The 23,745-nt window shown below is 38.4% G+C and overlaps 2 protein-coding genes and 1 long non-coding RNA gene across 8 annotated transcripts in view; all 3 read left to right on the plus strand.

The window, feature by feature from the left end:
• The window catches only part of LOC126920225 (probable beta-hexosaminidase fdl), a 38,556-nt gene extending 23,445 nt beyond the window's left edge, over positions 1–15,111 (plus strand). For 4 of the 6 annotated variants that reach the window (XM_050730278.1, XM_050730280.1, XM_050730276.1 and 1 more), the window contains 6 exons: positions 4,672–4,815; positions 5,911–6,009; positions 9,150–9,412; positions 10,216–10,827; positions 11,399–12,128; positions 12,450–15,111. In XM_050730278.1, the coding sequence (XP_050586235.1) occupies positions 4,672–4,815; positions 5,911–6,009; positions 9,150–9,412; positions 10,216–10,827; positions 11,399–12,128; positions 12,450–12,597 (1,996 nt within the window). In that variant the 3' untranslated portion in view covers positions 12,598–15,111. Of the gene's footprint in view, positions 1–2,790; positions 2,941–4,671; positions 4,816–5,910; positions 6,010–9,149; positions 9,413–10,215; positions 10,828–11,398; positions 12,129–12,449 lie in introns of those variants that run through there. The other 2 variants (XM_050730275.1, XM_050730279.1) reach the window with 2 other exon arrangements.
• A 1,495-nt stretch (positions 15,112–16,606) lies between these two features.
• Positions 16,607–20,673, plus strand: LOC126920125 (secretin receptor-like; the record flags this gene model as incomplete). The annotated part of the gene is made up of 8 exons (XM_050730084.1): positions 16,607–16,993; positions 17,321–17,415; positions 17,483–17,648; positions 17,734–17,896; positions 18,283–18,413; positions 18,538–18,629; positions 18,788–18,926; positions 19,002–20,673. Coding segments are annotated over 8 exons (1,431 nt in total), but the record flags the coding sequence as incomplete, so codon positions are not given.
• Positions 20,674–21,199: 526 nt separating this feature from the next.
• On the plus strand, positions 21,200–23,737 carry LOC126920646 (uncharacterized). The gene is made up of 3 exons (XR_007712044.1): positions 21,200–22,202; positions 22,617–22,731; positions 23,598–23,737. It is a non-coding gene; the product is annotated as an uncharacterized LOC126920646 (long non-coding RNA).
• The last annotated feature ends 8 nt before the right edge of the window (positions 23,738–23,745 follow it).

The raw sequence follows: 23,745 nt of genomic DNA on the forward strand, positions 1-23,745 counted from the left end.
CACCTCGATATCCTCGAATTTTCGTTCCAATTAGTTTCCTTTCGTTTCGTCGTGTTTCTTTACTTTAGCAACTTGTGAGATATGAGTGTCTTTAAAAAAAATTCTGCGCCCTATTTACCCCTCTATGATTCACGTTTCCAAAAATCCTTTTCAATCCTTTTTAAGCCATAAAAAGTGTATTCCATCGAAATATCACGCTTCTAGGTACAACAATTTAGGCTGCACGTTGATGAACGAGTGTCACTCATTTGTGAGTCACTTTTGTATTTTATACATCTAGATTGTATCATATTATATCAGAATCTTGAGTAAGAGAGCGTATTCCACAGTCTGAATCGTCGCTATTCACATTGTTACACTTAGCTTCGATACATCCAACGATACTTGTGGTTGTTTGAGGTGTCCGGGTAAATGGCGTGTCCAAAAGGAAGAGGATTCCAACGTTTCGTCCAGCATTGCAGTTGACTACATGAAGATATTGGCACTGATACCGGTGGCCATCAAGAACAGCATGAACAGCGTATATTATATTATATTTCACATTTTATATTACGCATATACGAATAGTGTATGTCAACGTGCAATTCGCAATCAAATTAAAATCGTATTGATATCGTACTTGATACGTTATCAGTTTGAAGATAATTCAATGTCAACACTTAGCCGAACGTTATTGCGTCTATTAGAGTTTGAGGCTTCGCGAGGTTTCAGTCAGCTTCGTCGGGATTCGCAGGATGCGCTATCAATCCTTCGTATTCGATCGTAGCGCTGTTAAGTACAATAACGTTGTTAAGCGCGAAAACCCAAACTGTGAAGCGTCGATGATTCTCTTACGGTGCTCTTATGGTTCGATATTGTTATCAAAATAACGACCGTTAGAAAATAATCTGTGATAATAAAGGAAAAAGAGTTACATGGTAACCTGAGGTAGAATCGCGGGTTATAGAATCGTTGAATCCTCTGACGTTGTGAAACATAGTGTTTTGCTAATTCCTTAACATAATTTATCGAGTTATTGCAGTTGAATTTGCGAGCTGTTTAATGTCATTGTTCATTCGTTGTTCAGCATTTTTCATTTAAACGATATCTTGGAGAACTCGGACCGTACCATAACGATGCAGGCTTTCGGTTTATCGCACGTCCAAAGGCCTGCGAATTATGGCTTCTTTCGCTACCAATGAGTTTGCTATTGATTATTTGATATAGATCTGTGGATATAACGCGATGGAATGCTTCTTTTGTTTATTTAGAACGTTTTATTAGTTTGGATACGGATCAACGGTTCTCACGTGATATCTGAACATGGGTATCATTATTGATGCCAGGAGTCATGGTTAACAGCATTCTACTCTATGATAGGGAATATCAGCTCGATCCGAGACCCGAGAAGTTCCCAACTGACTTACACACGAACGTATGACACGATAGATGTATAGTAGTATCATGACAAATGTATAGTAGACATGTACGATATCACAGGAGCGGCCTGCAACTCGAATTAGTAATGCAAACAGCATATGCAGTACATAAGATAGTTATACGGTATCTGGCTGGGAGATCTGATAATTTTTTAGATTCTTAGAACTTTGTAACGTTTCTGTTAAATTAATGTTATTCTAACATTGTGAATTTTAAATGTCCGAATTCGATTGAACGTTAATTCTCCACCCTTGAAATTACAACTGCCTTTTAAAATCCATTTGAAATTACTTTAAAATTTAGTTTACATTTTCCCGAAGCGTTGCTTGCATATGATATCACAAATAATCTTATCAACGTGATCAAACGTTCGTCAAAAATTCTAAGAAGGAAAATCTTCGAATCCAATGAAAAAGAAATCAACGTTGGCAATATCAGTGTCGTCTAAATTACCGTGTTTCCTTTCTCAAATCTTTTGTAAATAATATTCCATGCATTACAGCTTGTATTATAATTACTGCTCCCATTAAAAAAAAAAATTAACACGTGGCACTCGGTTTCTTCTTAATCAGTTGTCTGGCCAGGAACGACGAATTATTTTCGTGGTACACGACACGCCTTAGAAGGGGTCACGAGACCTAATTACACAAAAGCGTCGTCCCCAAGTGTGAGTCACGTGTTCCACCGACGCCGGAACGTGTATCGAGATGGAACAGCACGTCTGCTTGAAACAAAAACCTTTTGTAAGCACGAGAACTTTTCCGTTCGAAGAGACGTCCCCTTTTTGGGGACGTGCATTGCACACCTCGACTCGCACGCCCTTTGTGCTAAAACGTCCCCGTTTTGTTGGGAAATTCTACAGAAGCTCGAAGGTTTAAATTCCCGCGTTTAAAAAAGCAATTCGTTCAAGTTTTCCTTTTTGTCTTTCCTATCGTCGTACCGGTGAATATATAATGTTTCAACGAAGATTCTCAAAATGATAAAACATAAAATTCTCGAAGAAAGAATCTACGACTGATTTTTGCCTTTTGTAAGCAAATTATGAAAGATTATTACCCAAAAGAGAAACATTCTTAATGGTATAGCGTTCACTGTATATCACGAAGGAAGCTATCGCTAGTTTAATCAATCAGAAACACAAAAGACAAAGGCGTACTTCGTACAACCGACTCTTTCTCATCGGTCTCCCCTGTCTTCAACCCCTGCACGACAATCGACGTGTCCGCATAAAATTACCGTGAAACTTTCGCCTGTCCTTCGACTCAATTTACCATATAGGTTTGTTCCAATCGATTCTCGGCCAGCGGTTGTTCGTTAACACGAAAACTTGAGCCTCCCGATACGCAATAGCGGTCGAGGCGAAGTTAGTCCACAGTCCACGGTTAGTAAAGGCGAAACTACGGAATAAGTCGCTACTCGCTGGTGCTCGATGCTTCGACATACGGAATACCGTTTGCCGTTTTCATTGAAAACGAACAATTACTCCGTACTCGATACTTTCTTACGGAATTATGTGCGAAGGTAAAAAATAATTCCAGTCGATTCTCCATTCATTTTTACTTCGATCGGCTAACGTCGGAAAGCTACCGCTTCGTTTTAAATCCTCCGTCAGTTCAGTCATTTTCGATTCACTTAGTCGCGTCTTTTTCATTACTTAAAAATCTCTTTTGCAGAATGACTTGCCGATCGATGAATAAGTTTCTCTTAAATTTGATAAATATATTTAGACCGCAGATTTCTACGCACTTGCAGCATATTTGAAAGCGCAAAATTGCACAAAATACAGTTAATATGAAATAATATATAATATGTCCAGAATATCAGTTATAAAAGGGATCTTTCTTTTTAATTACATTGGCAAAAATTCGCCTTAAAACGTTAAAAGTCTTGGAGCTTGTTGGCGCGATACACGAGAGATTCGAGGATCACGCCAGAGTTAGTCAAATATCGAAGTAGTGTCTTCTATGAAATTGCTATAGTTGGTCAATCGTTTGATCTCTCGGTGCGAGATTAGGCTTGGAAACTCTGCCAGTTTTATTTCGGCTTGAACGTAAGCCGACTCACCGAGATTCGCGATTTATGGCTTCGTTCATGACCAGAGTAAATGAAAGTGTAATGGTCGGTCGATTCTCAGAAAATAAATCGCTAAGATACGCTAGAAAATTATTTTAATAGGCAACGTTCCATCGGGTAATAGCTTGGAAGCAATTCAAACACTGTTATGTTTATCCATGTCACAAATGCGAAAGATACACGCGATAAATAATTTATATCCTCGACTATAGTGTAAAAATCTAAGTGATCCAAAGAAAAGGAAAAAAATCGATATCAAAGTAAATATTAAATAAAAGCAAATATGTACAATATGTACAATATGTACAATCAATATGATACGATACCGCACTTTACCCTCGACAATTTTAGAAATCAATATTTCACGAACTCTCGTATTTCTCGTGCAAATAATCTATTAGGTTGTCCGAAAAGCGTCTTTCTTTTACAGACACGTCTTTTACAACAACGCATCTTTATACAAACATGGAACCTAATCTAACGTTGTGATCTTTATTTTGATAGAACAAAATCGATCATACGCAATTCGATAAAATAATATAAAAGGGAAAATGTTGTGCATCCATTATTTCCATTATTTTATAAAACGAAAGAAACTTTTCGGACGACCTAATATAAAATATAAAAGTACTATTATTCATAAAATTTTCTGCTTGGATTATATCTTCCCCAAATATTTACTCGCGTATTGGCGTGAGATACGGAGCTTTGCTAATTCGAAAAAAGTAGTTTTATTTCACCTATTAGTCCGTAGTATTTAACATTGATATTTATTCCAAAGATTATTTCATCGTGTTATTTATTACATCGCTGTGTTATAAGGATTGAGTTGATCTAATTAATTTGCTTAATAGTATATATCTGCTCGTTAAGATCATTTTCACGACTCAGAGAATTCGACTATTGTAACTTTTAAGATTCTTCTGTCGGACACCAGCGATTAATTCGCATCTTGATTCGATAGCATAAAAAGAACGATATTATATATACCGCCAGCCATTAAGACACCTACCGATATTTATTTTCATTTTACTTTCATAGCCTTTATTTTCCAGTTACTTGAAACATAACATAACGATCCATCTCTTCGCTAATTATTATTAATAAAATGTAAGAGGAAACTCGAAAAAATTCCATCACGCGAAAATAATAACGAGTTGCAATTAATTTGTTTTGCAGACTGTCGAGGATGGTAGGCAGCGTACCGAGCGGATGGATGAGGAAGATCCTCCTCTTCCTGGTCCTGATGACCGGGGTCCTCCTCATCGCCATGTACGCGCACGCTCCGCCGCTTGCTTCTCTCCAACCGTTCTCGTCACGACGGTGAGTACGCGATAATAACGATGCACCGGGTAGCCAGGCGAACGAGTCGATACTCGGTCCTATTATCGTCTATTAAGCTTCACATGGTCGCCGTGCCGTTCTCGAGACGCCCGGATCGGCGCCATTCGATCGAACATTCTTTTACACGCCGACGACGATCTTATCGTTCCCAACAGTCGTCGTGAATCTAATTAGAAAGAAAGAATGCAAGGTTTCAGGCTTTTATCTTTTTTTTTTTCCAGTCACGTCTCGTCCTTTTTATTTTTGTTTCTCGTCCTTATCGGTTCCCATTATTGATCCAATTATTTATATACGCGATGTTCGTGTTATTGGTTTTTAGAGGAAAATAGGAAGGAACGAAATTTTATTGTCCCTTTTTCTTATACGTAATACGATGACTTGATTTGGTTTCTTAATTTATCGTTGATTTTACATAATGACGAAACTACGAACGTGGTTAGATTAACAGCTGTAATGTGATTTCTGTGAAGGGTTGTTGATAAGAACACGGTAGGAACGCGTTATAAAAACGGTACGTTTAGTAAATTTTTGAACTTAAATTTTCCTTTATAATAGAAAATTGTAGCTGTCAGTTGGAAATAATTCGTGGCCTTCTCATTAAGCGATAATCATGACAAATTAAAGAAGCTATCGAGGCCATCTTTTTTGCATGTGAAACACAGTGGAACTCCGTCCTCTCGTATTTTTCTTATCGATGGAAAAAATTGCTAATAGCGTGAAAATATCGCACAAAATAACCCACGAAATTATTCACATAACACTTATCGCAGAAACTCTTTACGGATAAGCACTATTCGAAACACGAACAAATTTTAGCTTTTTACGATATACCGACAAAATTTTGAAATATTTCGTACAACGCGCGTAATATATTCGGAAAAATGTTCCATGGCAAATGTTCGAGTAGTTTCGCGAACCACTTTATATTTCTTTGCTTCTTACGATTCCACGAATCCCTCCCATGCCCCCCCAAAACGGACAAGCCGTTATTTATTTAATGTTTATTTATGCCTTTTGTTGCCGCATATCTCGTTTCGTTCATTACCTCCCGCACAACCGTGATCGACGTCAAAGACTGAAGGAGTTGCAACGAGGCTTGGTTACTTTCCTGGTCGGTAATGAAAGCACGAAGAAACCCGAGGAACGGCTCTACGAGTATCTGGAAGAGCCTAGGTAACGTCTTCCTGGACCCGGAGAGATGCCTGTATTTGCTAAAAAGCTTTCTCTTTTTTGTACCTCTGCCCAAGAAGTTTGTCCTCCATCTCCAAACGCCATCCGTGATTTTTCTTCTTCCCTCGGAGGATGATCCGTCATCCGCTTTATCGACTGTTCTTTGGGACACCAGCTGGCGCCCGTCTGCTTCTCTTTCGTGCTCTCTGCATGTTCATTTATCCGTTCATTTCAACCTTTGACCATTTCATTTGAATAATCTGACTTGATCTTTTCACGGTAGTCGTCGTGTTCGATTATTATGTATGAAGGAGAAACGGATTTTTAAACGTTCGAATGTAATGTGATTGTAGGTATTCGGATATTTGGCAATTGTTAATTCGTCTGTGATTATCATTATCGTAGATACGTTATCAATTCGATTTGTACGAATAAGCAAATACTGCGTGTTTTACGCAACCAGGAAAAACTACATACGTATATCGACGTTCCAGTGCGACGATTATGTAACTGCGGGAAAATGACTTTTCCAGAGACGAAGAAAAGTAATTTCATTTAATAAAAGTTGGAATTAAACGACGAAGGAAATGTTTTATAAGATTACGATAAACAACTTGATCTCACTTACCGTTATTGCTGCGAAGTGCGATAGCCAACAAGGTTATTTATATCTCGATAACGACGTTACCGCGATGTAGTGGCTAGGAAAATTATGAAACTTTTATAGTAGAGAAATTAGATATGCGTGAAACTGGTAACGCGTTTATCTCGAAATTTTCACTTACGTCATTATTACATTGGGACGGCGATACGCATATCCTTTTAAAACGTTTAAAAATAGAAGAAAAAGTCAGAGATCAAAATTAGATGTTGTTTACATATTCAATATTGTTGCACTACTTTTACCTTCATACATCGATGCAATTACAAAGTATAACAGCACCTTTTTTTAACATACTTGTTGATGCTGACTCATGTGTTACGTCAATTCAGTTATTTCAGTTGGAAATATGTCGTGACAAAACTACTTGCAATTACAAAAGTAAACAGAATATTTATTGAACGACTTTACCTAAGAAACATTAATTGGACAGTACGTTTGCGATAATTATTAAAATACAGACTATATCGAAATAGAGACTAACAAAGAGGATAAAGTTCCAAGAATATAAGGTAGTTATTAGTTGCAACAATTATGTTAAGGGGAACCCCTTGTATAATTTTTCTCGTACGTATAAATCAATTCTTTACATCGTTCTGTGTAATTATAGAAGTATTACGGTTGCACGATATAACAGTAAAGAGTATTTAAAAGAACTGTCTCTCTTCGTGAATCGCAATCGTCTTTTCCGTTGCAACGTTCTCGCCATTTTCCAGCCAGGAAACGCAAATAAATCATCATCATTGCGTGACTTGTTCCTAGACGGTTTATTTAATTGGAATCTGTATATACACGTATTTTTCAACGGTTGTGAAATTACAAATTAACAATTACACCCTTTAACGTTTCGCTCTTATCCACACGGATAGGATTACATCTTGTCGTAAATTAAGCCATAATTGACGTACTTGCATTTATACACCATACACGTTTCAGGAAACAGAATAATACTTGCAGGAATCATGAATAAGTCGTGAACACGTCGTTATCCAGCTTAACGCCTTTTAATTAACGAGAGATTCTTTGAAAAATACGAGTATAATATCGAGGGTTCCTTTTTTAATATTATACCAAGACTTTCACGAATATTTGTAATTTCATAATTAAGCGTCTCATGAATATTTATCAGGCTGATGTTATCTGTTCGATGGTAACATATATTTCAGGTTGTGCTTCACACGCCACTGCCTCGATCCTCGTCTTCGTTCGACTTGCATTTCCCATCTTCCAAGAACCTGCCGATCTATCCGAAACGTTTATCTGATCTTCGTGCTGGATCCTTGTTTCGATCGTTTTCCAAATATTTCTGTTTTGTCGTCTACCAAACTGAAAATAGGTCTCTTAGACGTCGCGTTAATTTCGCAATCTCAAAAAAATCAATAACGAACTTTGTATGTACGTTTTTATATTCGTTTCTCTATGAATCCTTAGAATCAACGAAATTCCAGCGAAATAAACGAATTATCGTTGGCTCTGGAGTAAAAATCTATTTCCTCCATTTTGCAATTCTTTTTTAACGCGTTCACCGAGTCAAGTGCTACGCTAGAAATTCCTGTAATTTCGAAACTTAGTTGAAGAGAAATCAATTTCAGTTACACCGGTATTAGTTCTTGCAAATGTAAATATGGTATAGTTTACTTTCGACAAATATGAAACCACATGAAACAGATAGTAGGTTTAGATAATGAAATTATATCCAAGTGTTTCTTCCCTCAGGTAATAGTTTTCATTTTTAATTTTACTGAATTTCACTGGACGCTCGAGGTTTATAAGAATCGATCGATCGGTTATTCGTTGGTCACTTCTACGCCCGTAGATCTTAGTTCTCCACCTTATGAATCTTTATCACGGTCTTTCTTCTCCCTTCTTCGATTTTCCCCCAGCACTGCACCATTTTCCTGTATGCACACGTCACCTGGCACTCAGTTCCTCGTGTTGTGTTTCTCATACAATTTTTACTGTCGGGGTATTTTTTCATCTCACTGACAAAAAACATATCTTTCACCGCGTCGAGTAATAGCACGCCATTTATCTTATCGCATATTCATTTGGCTTTGTTCGTTCACGTAACATTTATTGCGCGTTGTATCTTTTTCATATAAATCTCAAGACGCTTTTGATACAAATGTTCGAGACGATCGTATCTCAAAATAAATCGGTTTCTCCAATAAAGCTTGCGAATATAATTATCATAATTTTATGAGCAACAGTTCTAGAGAACGAAGGAAGAAACGAGAGAAAGAAAATACCGACAATAAAATATAAAAGCCACCCTCGTGTACGTTCACCCCTACCATTGGACTCGTACCGCTTCTACCAACCCTGTCTGTTTGTCTGGCTATGTTTCATCGCAAATTATCCATTTGGTGCTTGTTAAAGTATCGTAAAATACGACGTTCCAAGGAAAAGTTAGGATAACAGGTGAAAAACAAAGGCAAATCGATGTCTTCTTTAAAATCTAACGATTCTTGTTGGATCGCAGAACGTTTCAGAGTCCGTGGTCCTGGGCCTGCGTCGCTGGAAGATGCGAGAGGAGAGCGGTCAGATCTTCGAGGACCTCATTGGCCAGCTGTATCGCCCTCTGCGGCGGAAACACCAGGCTTCTCTGGCCCAGACCAACCGGAAACGTGTTCCTGGGCGAAGATAGCGTGATCATACATCTGCAGCAAATCCAATTTGTCACGGTGAACACTAGCGACCAGGAGACGAAGAATCTGTTGGAGCACGCCAAGGATGTTTTCATCGGTGAAGATTCAATTTTTTATTTTCACCGAATATTGTTATATAATTTTATATTTTTTATCGACAAATTATGATAAGGAGTTTATTCACTAATGGACTGAATGTTCAAGCAAGTCCCTGATCGAAAGTCTCGGGACAGTAATTCGTTTATTAACCATTTTGGGACCAAGACTCGCAATATTGGACGCTTTGTGTTGTAGAACGATATCGTGCGTTGTGGCTGGACCTTCTTTTCGCGTCAAGTGCAAACAAAGCGACGAATGACGCAACGCATGACTGTGGATCGTCGATGATACATGACGTAATCACGTTTCGTTGCTTCGGCAATGAATTTATTTCACTTGTTTGTGAAGACAAAACGCATCTAACTCGGTCGAACGTGTATTCGAAGCAACTCCTATACCCGAACTATTCTCATCGAAATGACATAATTTAGATCCTAAATCAGTCGTTTACCATGTAAGATTCAAACCATCGTTTGCTCCTCGTAATCTTTGAATATCCTCCGAGTCAGATTGAGGGAAGCTAATTAGTATTTTTCGTCTCTTCTTTTTAAGCGAAGAATATCGACTCAGAGGCATATTCGCTTCTTCCGATTCACGCGTCGAAGAATAATCAACAATACGTTTATTGTCAACGCAAATATGCTGCCATACAGACGTCTTTCGCTATCGGTAGCGGCGAAAAGTTTTAGAAACTACTCGAGTTAACTAAACTTCGCTACTGATAGATTTAGATAAATAACTTTATTTACCGCACGTTTGAAACCACGATATCGTTACTGACGCTCAGGTCTCCTGTTTCAGGTAACATAAGAAGCCTGATGAAGGTGCCAAACGCGAAAAGCAGATCCGGGGTGGACATGTTCGTCGTCTACCTATCCGCCGGAAATGGCAGAGCGATAGGGCCGAACTTAGACACGGACGAGTCGTATACCCTGGAGCTGATGCCTAAGGGGAAGATTCTCGAAGCTCGAATAAGCGGAAAAAGTTTCTTCGGCGCCAGACACGGTTTGGAAACGCTTGGCCAAATGATCTGGTGGGACGAGTCTGCCGGAAGGGAAGGTGCCTTGCGAGTATTATCTCGCGCTTCCGTCGAGGACAAGCCAACGTTCCCCTACAGAGGTTTGCTGGTCGATACGGGAAGACAGTTCTTTCCCATCGAGCGACTGAAACGTGTGATCGACGGAATGGCGGCATCGAAGTTGAACACTTTCCATTGGCACCTATCAGACTCGCAGAGCTTCCCCTTCGATTCAGCCCAGTTCCCCGAAATGGCCAGATGGGGCGCTTACAGCGGAGATCAGATCTATACGCCCGACGATGTGAAGGATCTCGCGGATTACGCGAGGATCCGCGGCATCAGGGTACTCATCGAGATCGACTCTCCGGCACATGCTGGCGCTGGCTGGCAATGGGGTGAGTTTTCAACGGTTTTAGGGTGGAATTGTACGGCTGCAGGAAGGATATGTCTGGTTTGAGACGATAGGTTGGGGCTTGAATGCTGGTGGTTAAAAAAGGGGAAATAAAGGGTGGATATATAACTGTCGCTGAGAAATGTCTGGACGATTCGCTTATCTCTGACAGAATGTAATTTAATTACTAATGAGATTGCAGTTTTTGAGAAATGCATGAGAATGCAAATATACAGAAGAGTAAAATTCAAAAAGCTCGACTCATTCTTTTTGTTACATAAATATCAATTTTGCATAATAATCTATGGTCTAGTAATCGATGCTTGAATTGAAACTAAAGGATTAATGTACACGTAAATTTGCCTGATTTAAAATTCAGCCGTCATCTTTGTTCATCTATTAAACCTTTTTCTTTTTATTTATTGTTAACTTAACTGTAATCGATATAACACTGTTCTTCATTATCGGAACGTCCGACAAAAAAAACACGTAATATCCCAAATGACCAAACTAGTCGGGCCTGAACGCATCATCAACTCATCTCAGGCCGGCGTTGATCTTGTTAATTTACTCAGGGACGGAGTACGGTTACGGGGAGCTGGCTCTCTGCGTTGATCAGCAGCCATGGTCGTCGTATTGCGGCGAGCCGAATTGCGGCCAGTTGAATCCTATCAACGAGCACACCTATCGAATATTAGAGGGGCTGTACAGGGAGCTTCTGGACCTGACCGAAATTCGGGACATCGTACACCTTGGCGGGGACGAGGTGAACCTGGATTGTTGGGCACAGTACGGAAACATCACGGCCGCGATGCAAGCACAGAACATGACCGATCACCATGCTATGTGGGCCGAATTCGAAACGAAGATGTTGCAAAGGTTGGTGAAGGCCAACCACGATGAAACGCCAAAGGCTGTGATTCTGTGGAGTTCCCCGCTGACAAAGAGGCCTTACATCACCATGTACTTCGATCCAAAGATTCACGTGATCCAATCATGGGGAGGTAGCAACTGGCCGGAGACACTGGATCTTCTAGAAGACGGTTTCAGAGTGATTCTTTCTCACGTGGACACGTGGTATCTGGATTGTGGATTTGGAAAATGGAGGGAGATCGGAGAGGCCGCCTGTGGCGAGTATCGTACCTGGCAAACTGTTTACAATCATCGACCTTGGAGAGATTACGCTCAGCAACATTTTAGCCTCGTTTTGGGCGGAGAGGCAGCTATCTGGAGCGAGCAGACCGGCGACGCGTCCTTGGGACCTCGACTATGGCCCAGGGCATCTGCTCTCGCTGAGAGATTATGGTGAGTGTTGATAATCTAAAATGTAGATAAACAAAGGCTCTTCTTTCGATAATTCGATTGATGAAAGAAAGAAATTTGTGATAAAAGAATGCCATATATCTAAAAGAAAAATTAAAACTTTATAAGTATCTCTGTCGAAGAAAGATGTAAATCAAAGGAGAATGTTACGTTGATCGATACCGAACATCGTTTCAAAGTCTTTTGTCCAAACTCCATGATATTACAATTATCGAAACATCTTGTATTTTCATTACCTATCTCTTAAAATGTTATTCAATTTAGTATAACGATAATCACGAAATAAATTTTTGTTATACACAGGAGCGACATGCCAACCAACGGCTACTCGACAGACGAAAGCGTGTACACGAGGCTAGCCGCACACATGGAGCTTCTAACCAGCCGTGGATTGAAAACAGAAGCCATGTGGCCGCAGTGGTGTTCCCAGAATCCCGGCAAATGTCTCTGACCGTTCGCTAGCCCGAACATAATCGCCTTCGCCTGGAATTGTACGCGTAGACACGATAATTGCGTGAATGGAAGACGTTACACGAGGTGGTTCTGCCCGCCACTTTCGCTAGAACACGCCGAGCTTGTAGATCGTTGCAACATCACCGTCGATAGGAGCTCGTTGATCGTTTTAACCGTGACGAGACCGAGCCTCTCGAAACTATCGATTGTTCGATAACGATTTTCGTTCTACGAACCGATCCACGAAGATGTGGACGTCACGTGAGAGACATAGGACGACCTAGTGCGGAGTACTCGAGAGAAGCAATCGTCGAGAGTGGAAGAAGACGATGAAATTCCTCCTAGAAGTCAAGAAGCCAAATTGAAAGTCCTTGGTGATCCCTAGTTGGAGAATTTATTTCTACAGAAGAAAGGGAAGGAAGTTTTCGAGCGTTTCACTGGCTTTTTCATTCTTGCCGGACGTTGAAGGCACAGCGACACAAATGTTCTTGGGTTTCGTTTTTCTCCCTGGTACGAAAATGATATAGGCAGAGTATTTGATATTTGTACGAGACTATGTACGACAGATTATACAGGAAGGTAAAATGAACAAGGTCAATTCAAAGATACACAGAGCGCGATTTTTTAACGTTACGCGATGTCTGGTCGTAGCTCGATGCCATACTTTTCGTTCGAAGTGCCTTTCCAATTGTAATTCTACTCGTTGTTGTACGATTTCATGTGTAAACACCGAGAGCGTTCCTATTGAGAGATCTCGATGGCGGGCATCGAGATCGTCGCATCGTCCTCTCGTCTAATCCTACCACCTCTGAGTGTCTTTTCGATGCTCCGGAATTTTTCTAAGGTGCTTTTGATATTTAATTTTTAATGGAAATAGTGGAATCTATCGTCGTGATATTAAATATTCTATTCGTCTTTACTTATTTTAATAGACTATAAATCTATCGATTCTTATTTTAGCGATTATAAATTGCACGTCTTATTTAAAGTGTTCTATGTTGCATGATAATTTAGAATATTGGAGGAATTATCTAGTATCAATTATCCTAATTATTATACATATATTTTAATTCTTGTTATGAGCTTAAACGATAAGCCGACGAATATTTTTATTTTTCCAATAAAAATTTGTATATACAGAGTGAGTTATAAACGCATGTCTGTATTTCAAACGGTAATCAACACACTAATATAAATAAAAAACGCCACCTGAATGTATGTTTAACGTACATTAGTTTTCGAGTTATAGATAGTTGAAGAAGATTTTGTAAGCCTTCGCTCGTATATTCAACCAATACTGTCTGATTAACGAAAACTCTCATTTCCTGTTACTTCTACTAAGCAATTCAGTACGACAAAAGAGTCGAGGCAAAGACATACCATCGAATAAAGCGTAGAAACGGCATTCAAGGTGGTAAAATTAGAAAAGACAGTCCATGCACTCGGTAAACGAAAGAAAAGACGTTCGACATAAGACACTACCGATCCTTACGCCTACTTTCCTCCATTAAAGGATTCCTGTGATCAGGAGACTGGACATATACCATTATTTGTCACACGATAAAGCGAAGCGTGGCCGTCAGAAACGGAAATCACGGCGCCAATCCGCATAGGCTTCCCTCTTTAAACTGCCAGACCTAGGTCCTACATAAACAACAAAATCCCACAAATACCAAACCGTATTCCAAACGAAGAACATAGTCGAGTAATAAAACGAATTGTGTAAGAGGAAACGTTCAAGGAATTCCATTCTTTGGCAGCATATGCGTAACCCTCGAAGCCAAAGAAACTATATGATACTTTGTACGATAATTACCTTCCCGATCGTAACGAGAACCGTGAAGAAACCCTGTCAGAATATTATATATAAAAGAAGTTTCTTGACGAACAAACATCGGGAATCGAGAGAGTCGTTCAACAGTTCTTAAAGAATTGTCGCGGATCAGTAAGACCGAGCGTCCAATCCGTGCTTCGTGTCATTTCTAATTAATTGTAAACTCGTTCGGAGGAGTTCGTCTTGATGTTAACGAGATACTATCTCCGAGAGATATAAGAATGGCCTATTGATGACGAATAGCCGTGAAAATTTGTAAATAATACGATCATCGTATTGGAGGTGGCTGAAGAGCAACTAGATAATTAATAGAACGATAACGGGAGGAAAAATGAATCGTATGTACTTACTAACAACTTACTGACATCGATGGCTGTAAAATAGAAGTGATTTTAAGCTCGACCCTGCTGGATCCGGTGCGCAAAATCATCCGCTGTGTGTGACGTCTTGCGTGACGTTTGTTGGGTATTTTCGATCATTTAAAAGATTTGTAAAGGATTTTTAAAGGAAGAGAAATAACTTAGTACGTTGTCTGTAAAATTGTTTCGGTGTTTGAAAAACGTTAATGAAACAATGAAAATTGCACGCGGATGATTCCCCAAGTTGATTTACGAAGGAATGCAGTCTGTTGTAAAGTGTGATTGGTGTAAGTTTAACATAAAACAAATTTTGAATACACCGGTTCTCGTCGTTCTTTTGTACCCCGTAGAATTTTTCCTCCTCCATCTTGTCCGTCCAGAAAGTCACGCTGGAAAATATGATTTCGATTGTGATTTCTTATGTAAGCGTAAAAATCATGCAGAGAAATTGTTTTGGTAATTATCAAGAAATTGTAAATCGGATTTTTCATCATTTTTATTACTCTGCTCCGATAGGAAAGACACAGAATATCATTCCTGCGATCGATGAAAGTTTTGTCTTTGTTCAGGCGTTGTTTGATTTCTAATCATCGCTAAAATAATAGCTTTAGTCTACCTATACTTCTGATACAATTGGATGATCGATTGCTCCTTGGTGGTTCTATCAATATTGGCTGAGAACCTCGAGAGACTGTTTGGTCTATCATCGTCTTGATGGATGGTACATGTGATGGCCAATCGATTTGCTTTATTGCATTTATCTTCTAAATTGTACAACACAATTTGCAGTAAGTAGCGACATTTGTGCCATCGCCCCTTAATAAATACAATTAGTTTTTGAACAAGGTATATTATTATCGATCAGACGTATAAGTTCAGCTAAATTATTTGTAACCACCATTTGAAGGTCACAGGCGAATTTATTGCCTATTTTCAGGGGACTTGTATCGTAGAATTAATCAGTTTTAGAAGTTATTCCCTTCTTCGACTATTTCGTATTAAATTACTTATTCATAGTTACCAAGCGATATAAAGAGCAGAAGATCGACAAAAATGAACTTATCGTATTTTTCTAGTATGATCTTTATTTTATTCTTTATTTTGTATCTATATTTCTGCAAATAAATGGGAAGAGTTTAATAAGCAAACAAGTCATTTGTCAGAGAAATATTACGTGTTAATTATTTTGGGAGAGGATTCGTTGATAAATATTCACAGTGGAAGAATCGAAGATATTTGGCTGACACGTAGCTGACTTACTCTACTTCCAGTCTGTCCCTCCTCCAGGTGACTATAGTAGTATAGCTATAGTAAGGAGAAGACAAAGGGCGAGGCATGATCGCAAACATCCCCATAGCCATGTAATCCACGAGCTGGTCACTTCAGTACCAGATTTCAAAAGGTTCACATCAGTGTTTCTTTGCTACTCATTTATTCTTTCCATTCAATACTTCAAAGATATATTTGACATTAGAATATTTTCCTAACGTTTCACCAAAGTTGCTCTGGACCGTCAACGTTTTAATAAATTTTGTCATCTCGGATGACATTAAGTGTACGAAATAACATCGACTGAAATGGAGCCAGTAGTAAAGGTCAACGCAACGTCGAACATCGAACGTTTCTTTATCGAACAAAAACAGAAATGCGATGGATTGATGGCAGAATGTAAGTCTATTAACGTGACTAGTGTTTTTTATATTTATTTTCTTTTTTACTATTGCAAGAATGAAAAGGAAACGATGAAAGTTTCATGAGAAAGACGAGAGTCGTGGGTGTAAAAAATAATCTTTTAATCGTCTACGTATCTTTAACAAATAGATCAGAACATAACGTCACAAAATGCAACGTTACAACTTCACCATTGCCCGCCACATTTTGATGGGATACTTTGCTGGTCGTATACCGAAGCCTCGACCATCGCCATTCTACCTTGTCCTCCTGAAACTGGCCTGATATATCAGTTAAATCCCGCGGCGAATAATTTGGAGTCGAATGTTCGCGTTATAGCGATGGCCACGAAAGCTTGTCTTCCAAATGGTCAATGGTACACAAATTACGACAATATTCCCGGCAGTAATTACAGTTTATGCGAGTTGTCCGATGAATTCACTACTCGTTACCTCATGGAGACCATCCTGGAAATAGACGAGATGACCGATCCTCGAGACTACAGGAACTTTGAATCTTTTCTGTTGGCTGTAAGAATTTTCAGCTTACACGCGTTTATTTAAAATTAACTCATTTGAGATTATCTTATCTATATTTTTATCGCGTAAAAGAAATTTTTGCCAACTTCCTCTCAAAAGAAGATTACATCGCTAAAGTTTATCTACAAAAAAGTGAAATTCCTTTTCGTAACTTTCGAAATTATTTCTGCCATTTATACCGTGCACTATAACTTTTTAAAACATCTATTCTATTTAATATATTTTATAGTTATATTTAACCGACGAATTTTATATTTAACAAAATTATAAGTTTTTCAAAATGTAATTCTATAGATTTAATTTCTTCTTTTGTCGTAGAAATGGCTGCCTATCGTCAGGCTCGTCTCTCAAATCGGCTATACCACATCTTTCACTATGCTGGTTATCGCGATGATCATTTTCTCTCTACTCAGGTACTCGACTAATTGTGTTTCTTTCCTTGTCTCGGTTCTTGTTGTAACAATCGATTGCCTCGTTTAGAAAACTCAGAAATCCCAGGAACAGGCTTCACATGCATCTGTTCGCTTCTTTCATAATGAGGGCGTTCATGGCACTGATCAGAGACTGGATCTTCGTCGATGGCATTAGACGAACAGTGGACGTCGTTTATCTGGACGAGAAAAACGCTTTTATCAAGCAACGAAACGTAGGCATGTCAAATACTCGATTAAAAGAGACAGCTCACTGGAAGAGAAAATTGATGGAGATCGATGTACAATTAAGATAATCAGTTTCAGACAATGATTTGTAAAGGTATCACCAGTGTGTGGCAGTATTTCATCGTTGCTAATTATTCTTGGATCCTGATGGAGGGTTTGTACCTGCATAATCTGGTCGTTTGGGCGTTTTGTGCGGATAGTTCAGCCATTAATTTGTATATTTTACTGGGCTGGGGTAAGCTTATACAGACGTAATTTATTATACGATTAATTAAGTACGTAATTATTTGACGACGTTGCAAGGCCATTCGAGTACATTTCAAAATTAAGATAAACTGATTCGATGTCGTTGTAAAATTAATTCAAAGCCTTCGAAGGTGGTTTCGAGATCAAATCAAGCTCATCCAACATCTTCTCAAATTTACATCAAAGTAATTTAGAAAGTCATTTTAAAATTGGATATTTAAAAATCCTTCGAATTATTTAAAAAAACATTCAATGTCGTTGAAAGAACCCTGACATGCACACAGTGACATGTCAGGTGTTCAGTAAAGATCGCGTAATACACGTTAGAAATAGGAAGGACAGGAATAGGACGTGATTTTTATTTGTACAATTAAGGATTACCTGTTTTCGTGGTTGTTCCTTGGATAATAATACGAGCCACGATCGAAGACACATTTTGCTGGACCACTCACCAAAATCCTTCTTTATTTCTTCTTATAAGGATCCCCATCGTAATATCGATTTTGGTAAGTGACGTACCTTTGAATGAGAGATTAGGCTCGTTGATTTAAAAGAAAAGATTCCTACAGAAGATGCTATAAAAAAGTATCTGCAAATAAGAATTATGAATCAATAACATAATGTTATTAGTTCAACTTTCTGCTGTTCCTCAACATTGTACGTGTCCTGTTCATCAAATTCAAGACGTCCGTACATTTGCAACGGAAAAAAATGCAGTACAGGTAAATTTATAACTTGTACTCTTTCTTTCGTATTGATTTATTGCTGCTCGATGCACAGCTTTTTGTATTGAAGATGAAAGAACGTACTTTTATTGCGATATAAAAGAACAAATGGATTATTACAGTGAAGAATATATAAATTTGTTTCTCTTACACAGTAGGTGGGCCAAATCTACTTTGGTGTTGGTACCCCTGTTTGGTGCTCACTATACTCTATTTCTTGGGCTCTCCTATCACAAGGATAACCGTGTGGAACTGGTCTGGCTCTTCTTCGATCAATTCTTCGCCTCGTTCCAAGTACTTCTATTAGCCTTAAAAAAAAGAAAAAAGAAATAAAAATTTAGAAAATAAGAAAATGCACCATTTCTTCAGGGTTCTTTCGTGGCACTGCTTTACTGTCTGCTGAACATCGAAGTTAGAACGGAAATAAAACGAGCTTGGAGGATAAGATGGTCGAAAAAAGCGAACCTCTGCTTGTCAGCGTCTCGAGAATCGAGAAGAAGAAAATCTACTCGTCAATGCAGACAATCGAACGATTATGATCATCCAACAATCTCTGGTACCACTGCGAGGAATGCATTACGATCGAATGATTATTGGCCAAATATGCTAGAAATAGAGACAAGATAGAAACAGCTTTCAAAAGAAACACTTTTATATCTGCTAATTTTGTATCTTTATATCCAGCTTTTTTGTGTATTTTATTCGTTTTGGTAGATCGAGGTTCTTCTATGTATAATAATTAATCTCGTATTATAGTATAATTATAAATTTTACAGTCGGCTGTATTTTGATTCTTTTCTATTTTTGTAATTAATAATAAGTAGCCTTTAGCTTTATATACTTTTATGTCACCTCATTACAACCAGAAAATCTTATCGTTTAAAGAAAATTCCAATGTAATATTTTTAACGTTGAGGAGTATGTATTGTACAACTATGATATATTTTATGTAATTGGTAATACAATGAAAATAATTATTCCTATCATTGGTATAGTGCATATATCTTTATTAAAGCACATCTGTCCAAGAAAATACGTGACTTTTTCAACCGATAACGACGACTGTATGTTCCTATATACCAACAGACACTGAAATATCGATCATACTGTTCCTGAAGCCACCCTGTTCGTGCTGCACCCTCGCGTTTATCGCTCACTTTGAGACATTTGTTCCTTCAAGAAACAGTTTTTTAATTCGAAAATCTCAGCAGATTCTGCCAATTAATTTCTTTTCTCTTCTATATTCAACTCCTTCGATATTTCTCAACCCATTGTCATGTAACATCGCATATACGTAATATCGTGTCATACGCGTGTGAACGAATTTTGGCTACAGTCCAAAAAGGATACGTTAAATTTGTTTATTTCCATAAAAAAAATGTATTCACTGGCGCTTCAAAAATTTAATCCTTGTCTTTTATTCACCTTCTCCTTAATTGCTATGTTCGCCTTTCAAAGTTGTCCATCTCTTCAATCAGTTCTCCATACAGTTATACAATTACTCAGTTACAATCTATCCAGCACGCAAGAAGCACCAAACGAGTGTATAATAGATAGATAGAGAGGAAAAGCTGTCGAAAACCATAACAACCCCTTCTTTGAAATTCGTTGCTTTGAAAAGTCGCGTGGCAAAAGTCACGTGCCAGGAAGGGGTGAGGAAATGCGTCGAAATGACAGGGGTTGAGTAACGAAGCGTGAACTATGTCATGACATGCGCGACCAGAAGAAACATTAATCGAAAGCCGAACAATTCAAGTGCGGTTCGCCTCATCTCGTCTCTCGTTACGAGGATGTAATCTGCAACACGTGTTGCATGCCATAATGTATATTATATCGTCGTGTGAATGTGATTATTCGGAGCACCGTTGAATCCTTTATCGTCGAGCCCTTGTAATTTGTCAGAAGAATTTGTGTAATTTCTATATTTGTATCTCGTAGTTGGATAAACCCTTTTACGTTAAAAACTTTTTATTCGCGTTTCTTTTTATTGTATTGTATAATATCTTCTTTGTCGACAAAAAGGAGTTTTCGATTTTCACCTGATTCACCTGAAGAAATTTTTAACGATTCCAGGAAACATTTAACATAGAATTGAGACGAGAAGTAGCGCGTATCAATAATAATTTGATTATATTTCGCTCAGACTTGACATATTTTCTTACGTTAAAGAGATACGAATGGATCGAAAATGATTCGAAGAACGGAGAGTTAATGACGAAGATTGAGACTTTAAAGCAAACTTGATTAATAGAACATCGTAAAAGGAAAGAGAATGAATGTGGATTTTTTTAGAGTAACTGTCAAAGGAAACACAAAGTGTCGCCAATTCTTTCATTGTGTAGCTAAAAAAGATCGAAGCAAGTAGCGAAAGAAAAGGAAGAAACATACAGTTTGTTGAAATCAATTTCTCCTGCTCCAGAAGTTATCAATACAAAAAAAAAACGGAGAAACAAAACCAAATTGCTGCTCCACGTAAAATCCTCCATTCAGAAACGCACAAATTGGACGATTCCGAAGAGAAGAAAGAAGAATGCAACTTGTTAAAATCAATTTCTCTTTTCCCCAGAAGATACCAATATAAAGAGACGGAGAAACAAAAGCAAAGCAAACAAACTGCTGTCAAATAATTCAACGTTGTGTGACGGTCACTGTGCCTCGCGTAAAATCCTCCGATCAGAAACGCACATGTTGGACGATTCTGAAGAGAAGGAAGAAAAATACACCTTGTTAAAATCAATTTCTTTTTCCCCAAGAAGATAGCAACATAAAAAGACAAAGTAACGAAAGCAAAGCAAACAAACTGCTGTCAAATAATTCAACGTTGTGTGCCTCGCGTAAAATTCTCCGATCAGAAACGCACAAGTTGAAAGATTCCGAAGAGACGGAAGAAAAATACAGCTGATTAAAATCAATTTCTCTTTGCTCCAAAAAATACCGGTACGAAAAGAGGAGAAAGCAAAACGAAAGCGTAGAAACTGGCATGAAATAATCCAACGCTTGCCCGACAATCACTATTCCAAATTTCTCACCTATAGTCCTCCGATCGTGCACGCAGAAGCTGTACAGTTCGCATGATCGATAAAATGGTCCATCCATTCCCGTACTCGCATCCACGAGGAGCAGAAGCGTTCCATGGTCCGTGACAGCGACGCGATGGCGACCGGTTTGGGGCGGTCTCACCCCTTGTTTCTCGCCATACCATTGGAGAACCAAGGGGATGCTGCACGAGAGAGACGAATGAACAGAGACCGAACGATGAACGACGAAGGGATGTTTTCAGGGGCGTGGTTTCAGCAACATCGAGATGATCCTTGAAATCGTTCCTCGGGGTGCATCCTGTCCACGCGACAGCCAGAAATCTTATCAGAGACATCGTCTATCTCGTCGAGTAATCGTGTTTGACTGATTCACTGGGTGAAAGGTATTTTTATGCTTGGATGTTTTTGTAAGAAAAATAGTTTGGAAGATATAAAGCATCGAATACAGTGGTGTGATATGTTTTTGAAGTATGTAAAGAAATTGATAATCTGTGAGTGACGGTGGTCGGTTGAAGTCTCAAGTAATACAGGTGTAAGTTTCTAAATTAGTTTAAAAGTTTGATTGATAGGAATTGTTATGTTATATCAATAGGAAGAGAGAGAGAGAGAGAGAGAGAGAGAGAGAGAGAGAGAGAGAGAGAGAGAGAGAGGGAGAGAGAAGTAAACGTATTAAGAAAACTTTGCTTTAGATTCATAAAGATTTTTGATGTGTCGTCGAAGTGCTTTTTCAGTGAATTACTATGTTTACTCTAATATGGATACGTTTAAAAATAATTTAAATAATCGTTCAATTATTAAATTTGTTAAATATTCGTTGAAAAATACATAGTGTGAGCGGAAAGGATAGTGTCGAGGTGTAAAAAGTGTGTTACAATATTCTTTTTGGCAGATACATTTACTCGATACGAGGTATAATACAATTATAAAGAACGAAATACTTTTACAGAGGGAAGACAGTAATTTTTCGACGACACTAATTATCGGCGAAGGAAGAATGAATTATTTTAAAGAATTGGAAGACTTATCGAAGACGGGAATAGAAACTGTGCAGTGATCGTTTGGTGAGTTTCTAAACTTTACTTTGCTTTCGCTTGCTTTTTAATCGAATGTCTCAAATTTAAAATCGATTCTAATTATAAAAAATGAAATAGAGCGAAGTGCCCGCAACTCTAATTTCGATACATTCGTGGAATAATAAAATTTGCATGAAAAAGGTGAGAATTGAGAGGGGGAAAAAGTTGGCAATAAAAGTGAAACGGCATCGAAATCTGACAAATTTCATGAAATATTGAAGAAACCGCGAGAAAATGTCCATACGAATTGCTGGTTTACCATAAAAATCAGATTGAACGAGATCGGGGGTTGTTCTGTGTAAATAATTAAAAAGGGATGGGTCGCGTGTCATGCGGACGAGCCAAGTTTTCCTGAATAATACAATGACACTTTTCGTCGGTTTCCATCGAATTTCTCGGAATTTAAGAGCCCCCTGAGCATCGAAACTATTCTTTCTTTCATAGCATCCTGTTTGCCTTTGGTTTTCCTCGTTTATTCATCCGTACTGCGTCTTCTTCTTCGACTGATTTCCTTCAATTCTATACGCTTTGCATCTACGGGAATCTTAAAGTACTATTCAGGTATTATATTTTTATTTGATATTTCACGATAAAGAAAATTTATATGAAAGGGCGTGTGAGTTAGAGAAACGATTAACCCTTTCTGTTGTCCGTTGCACTTGTTTTCACGCGTGTGTCGAATACGTATGGCAAATATTTGACCAACTTATTACGTTTCCCCTTTATTCCGAATTTTTCCTCAACGCTTATTCCCTCGAGATTCGATTACACGTCAACGGATAACTCTGAATATCGTCGAAACATTTATTAATCTACTTTGAATCTACACGATCGAACGATATATTACGTTTCAGGTTTAAAGCATGAAAATGGAACTGGCAATATCCGTTCGCAATAGTTCGAGCGTTTATCCGCGAAGAAATTGAATGTTAATTTATTAAGGTGAAGGAAGAGGAAAGGAAAATTATCTTTCTTCTCGCAAATTCCTATTGATCGAAGGCA

Source organism: Bombus affinis, chromosome 9, assembly GCF_024516045.1.
Source record: "Bombus affinis isolate iyBomAffi1 chromosome 9, iyBomAffi1.2, whole genome shotgun sequence".
NCBI lineage: Eukaryota > Metazoa > Arthropoda > Insecta > Hymenoptera > Apidae > Bombus > Bombus affinis.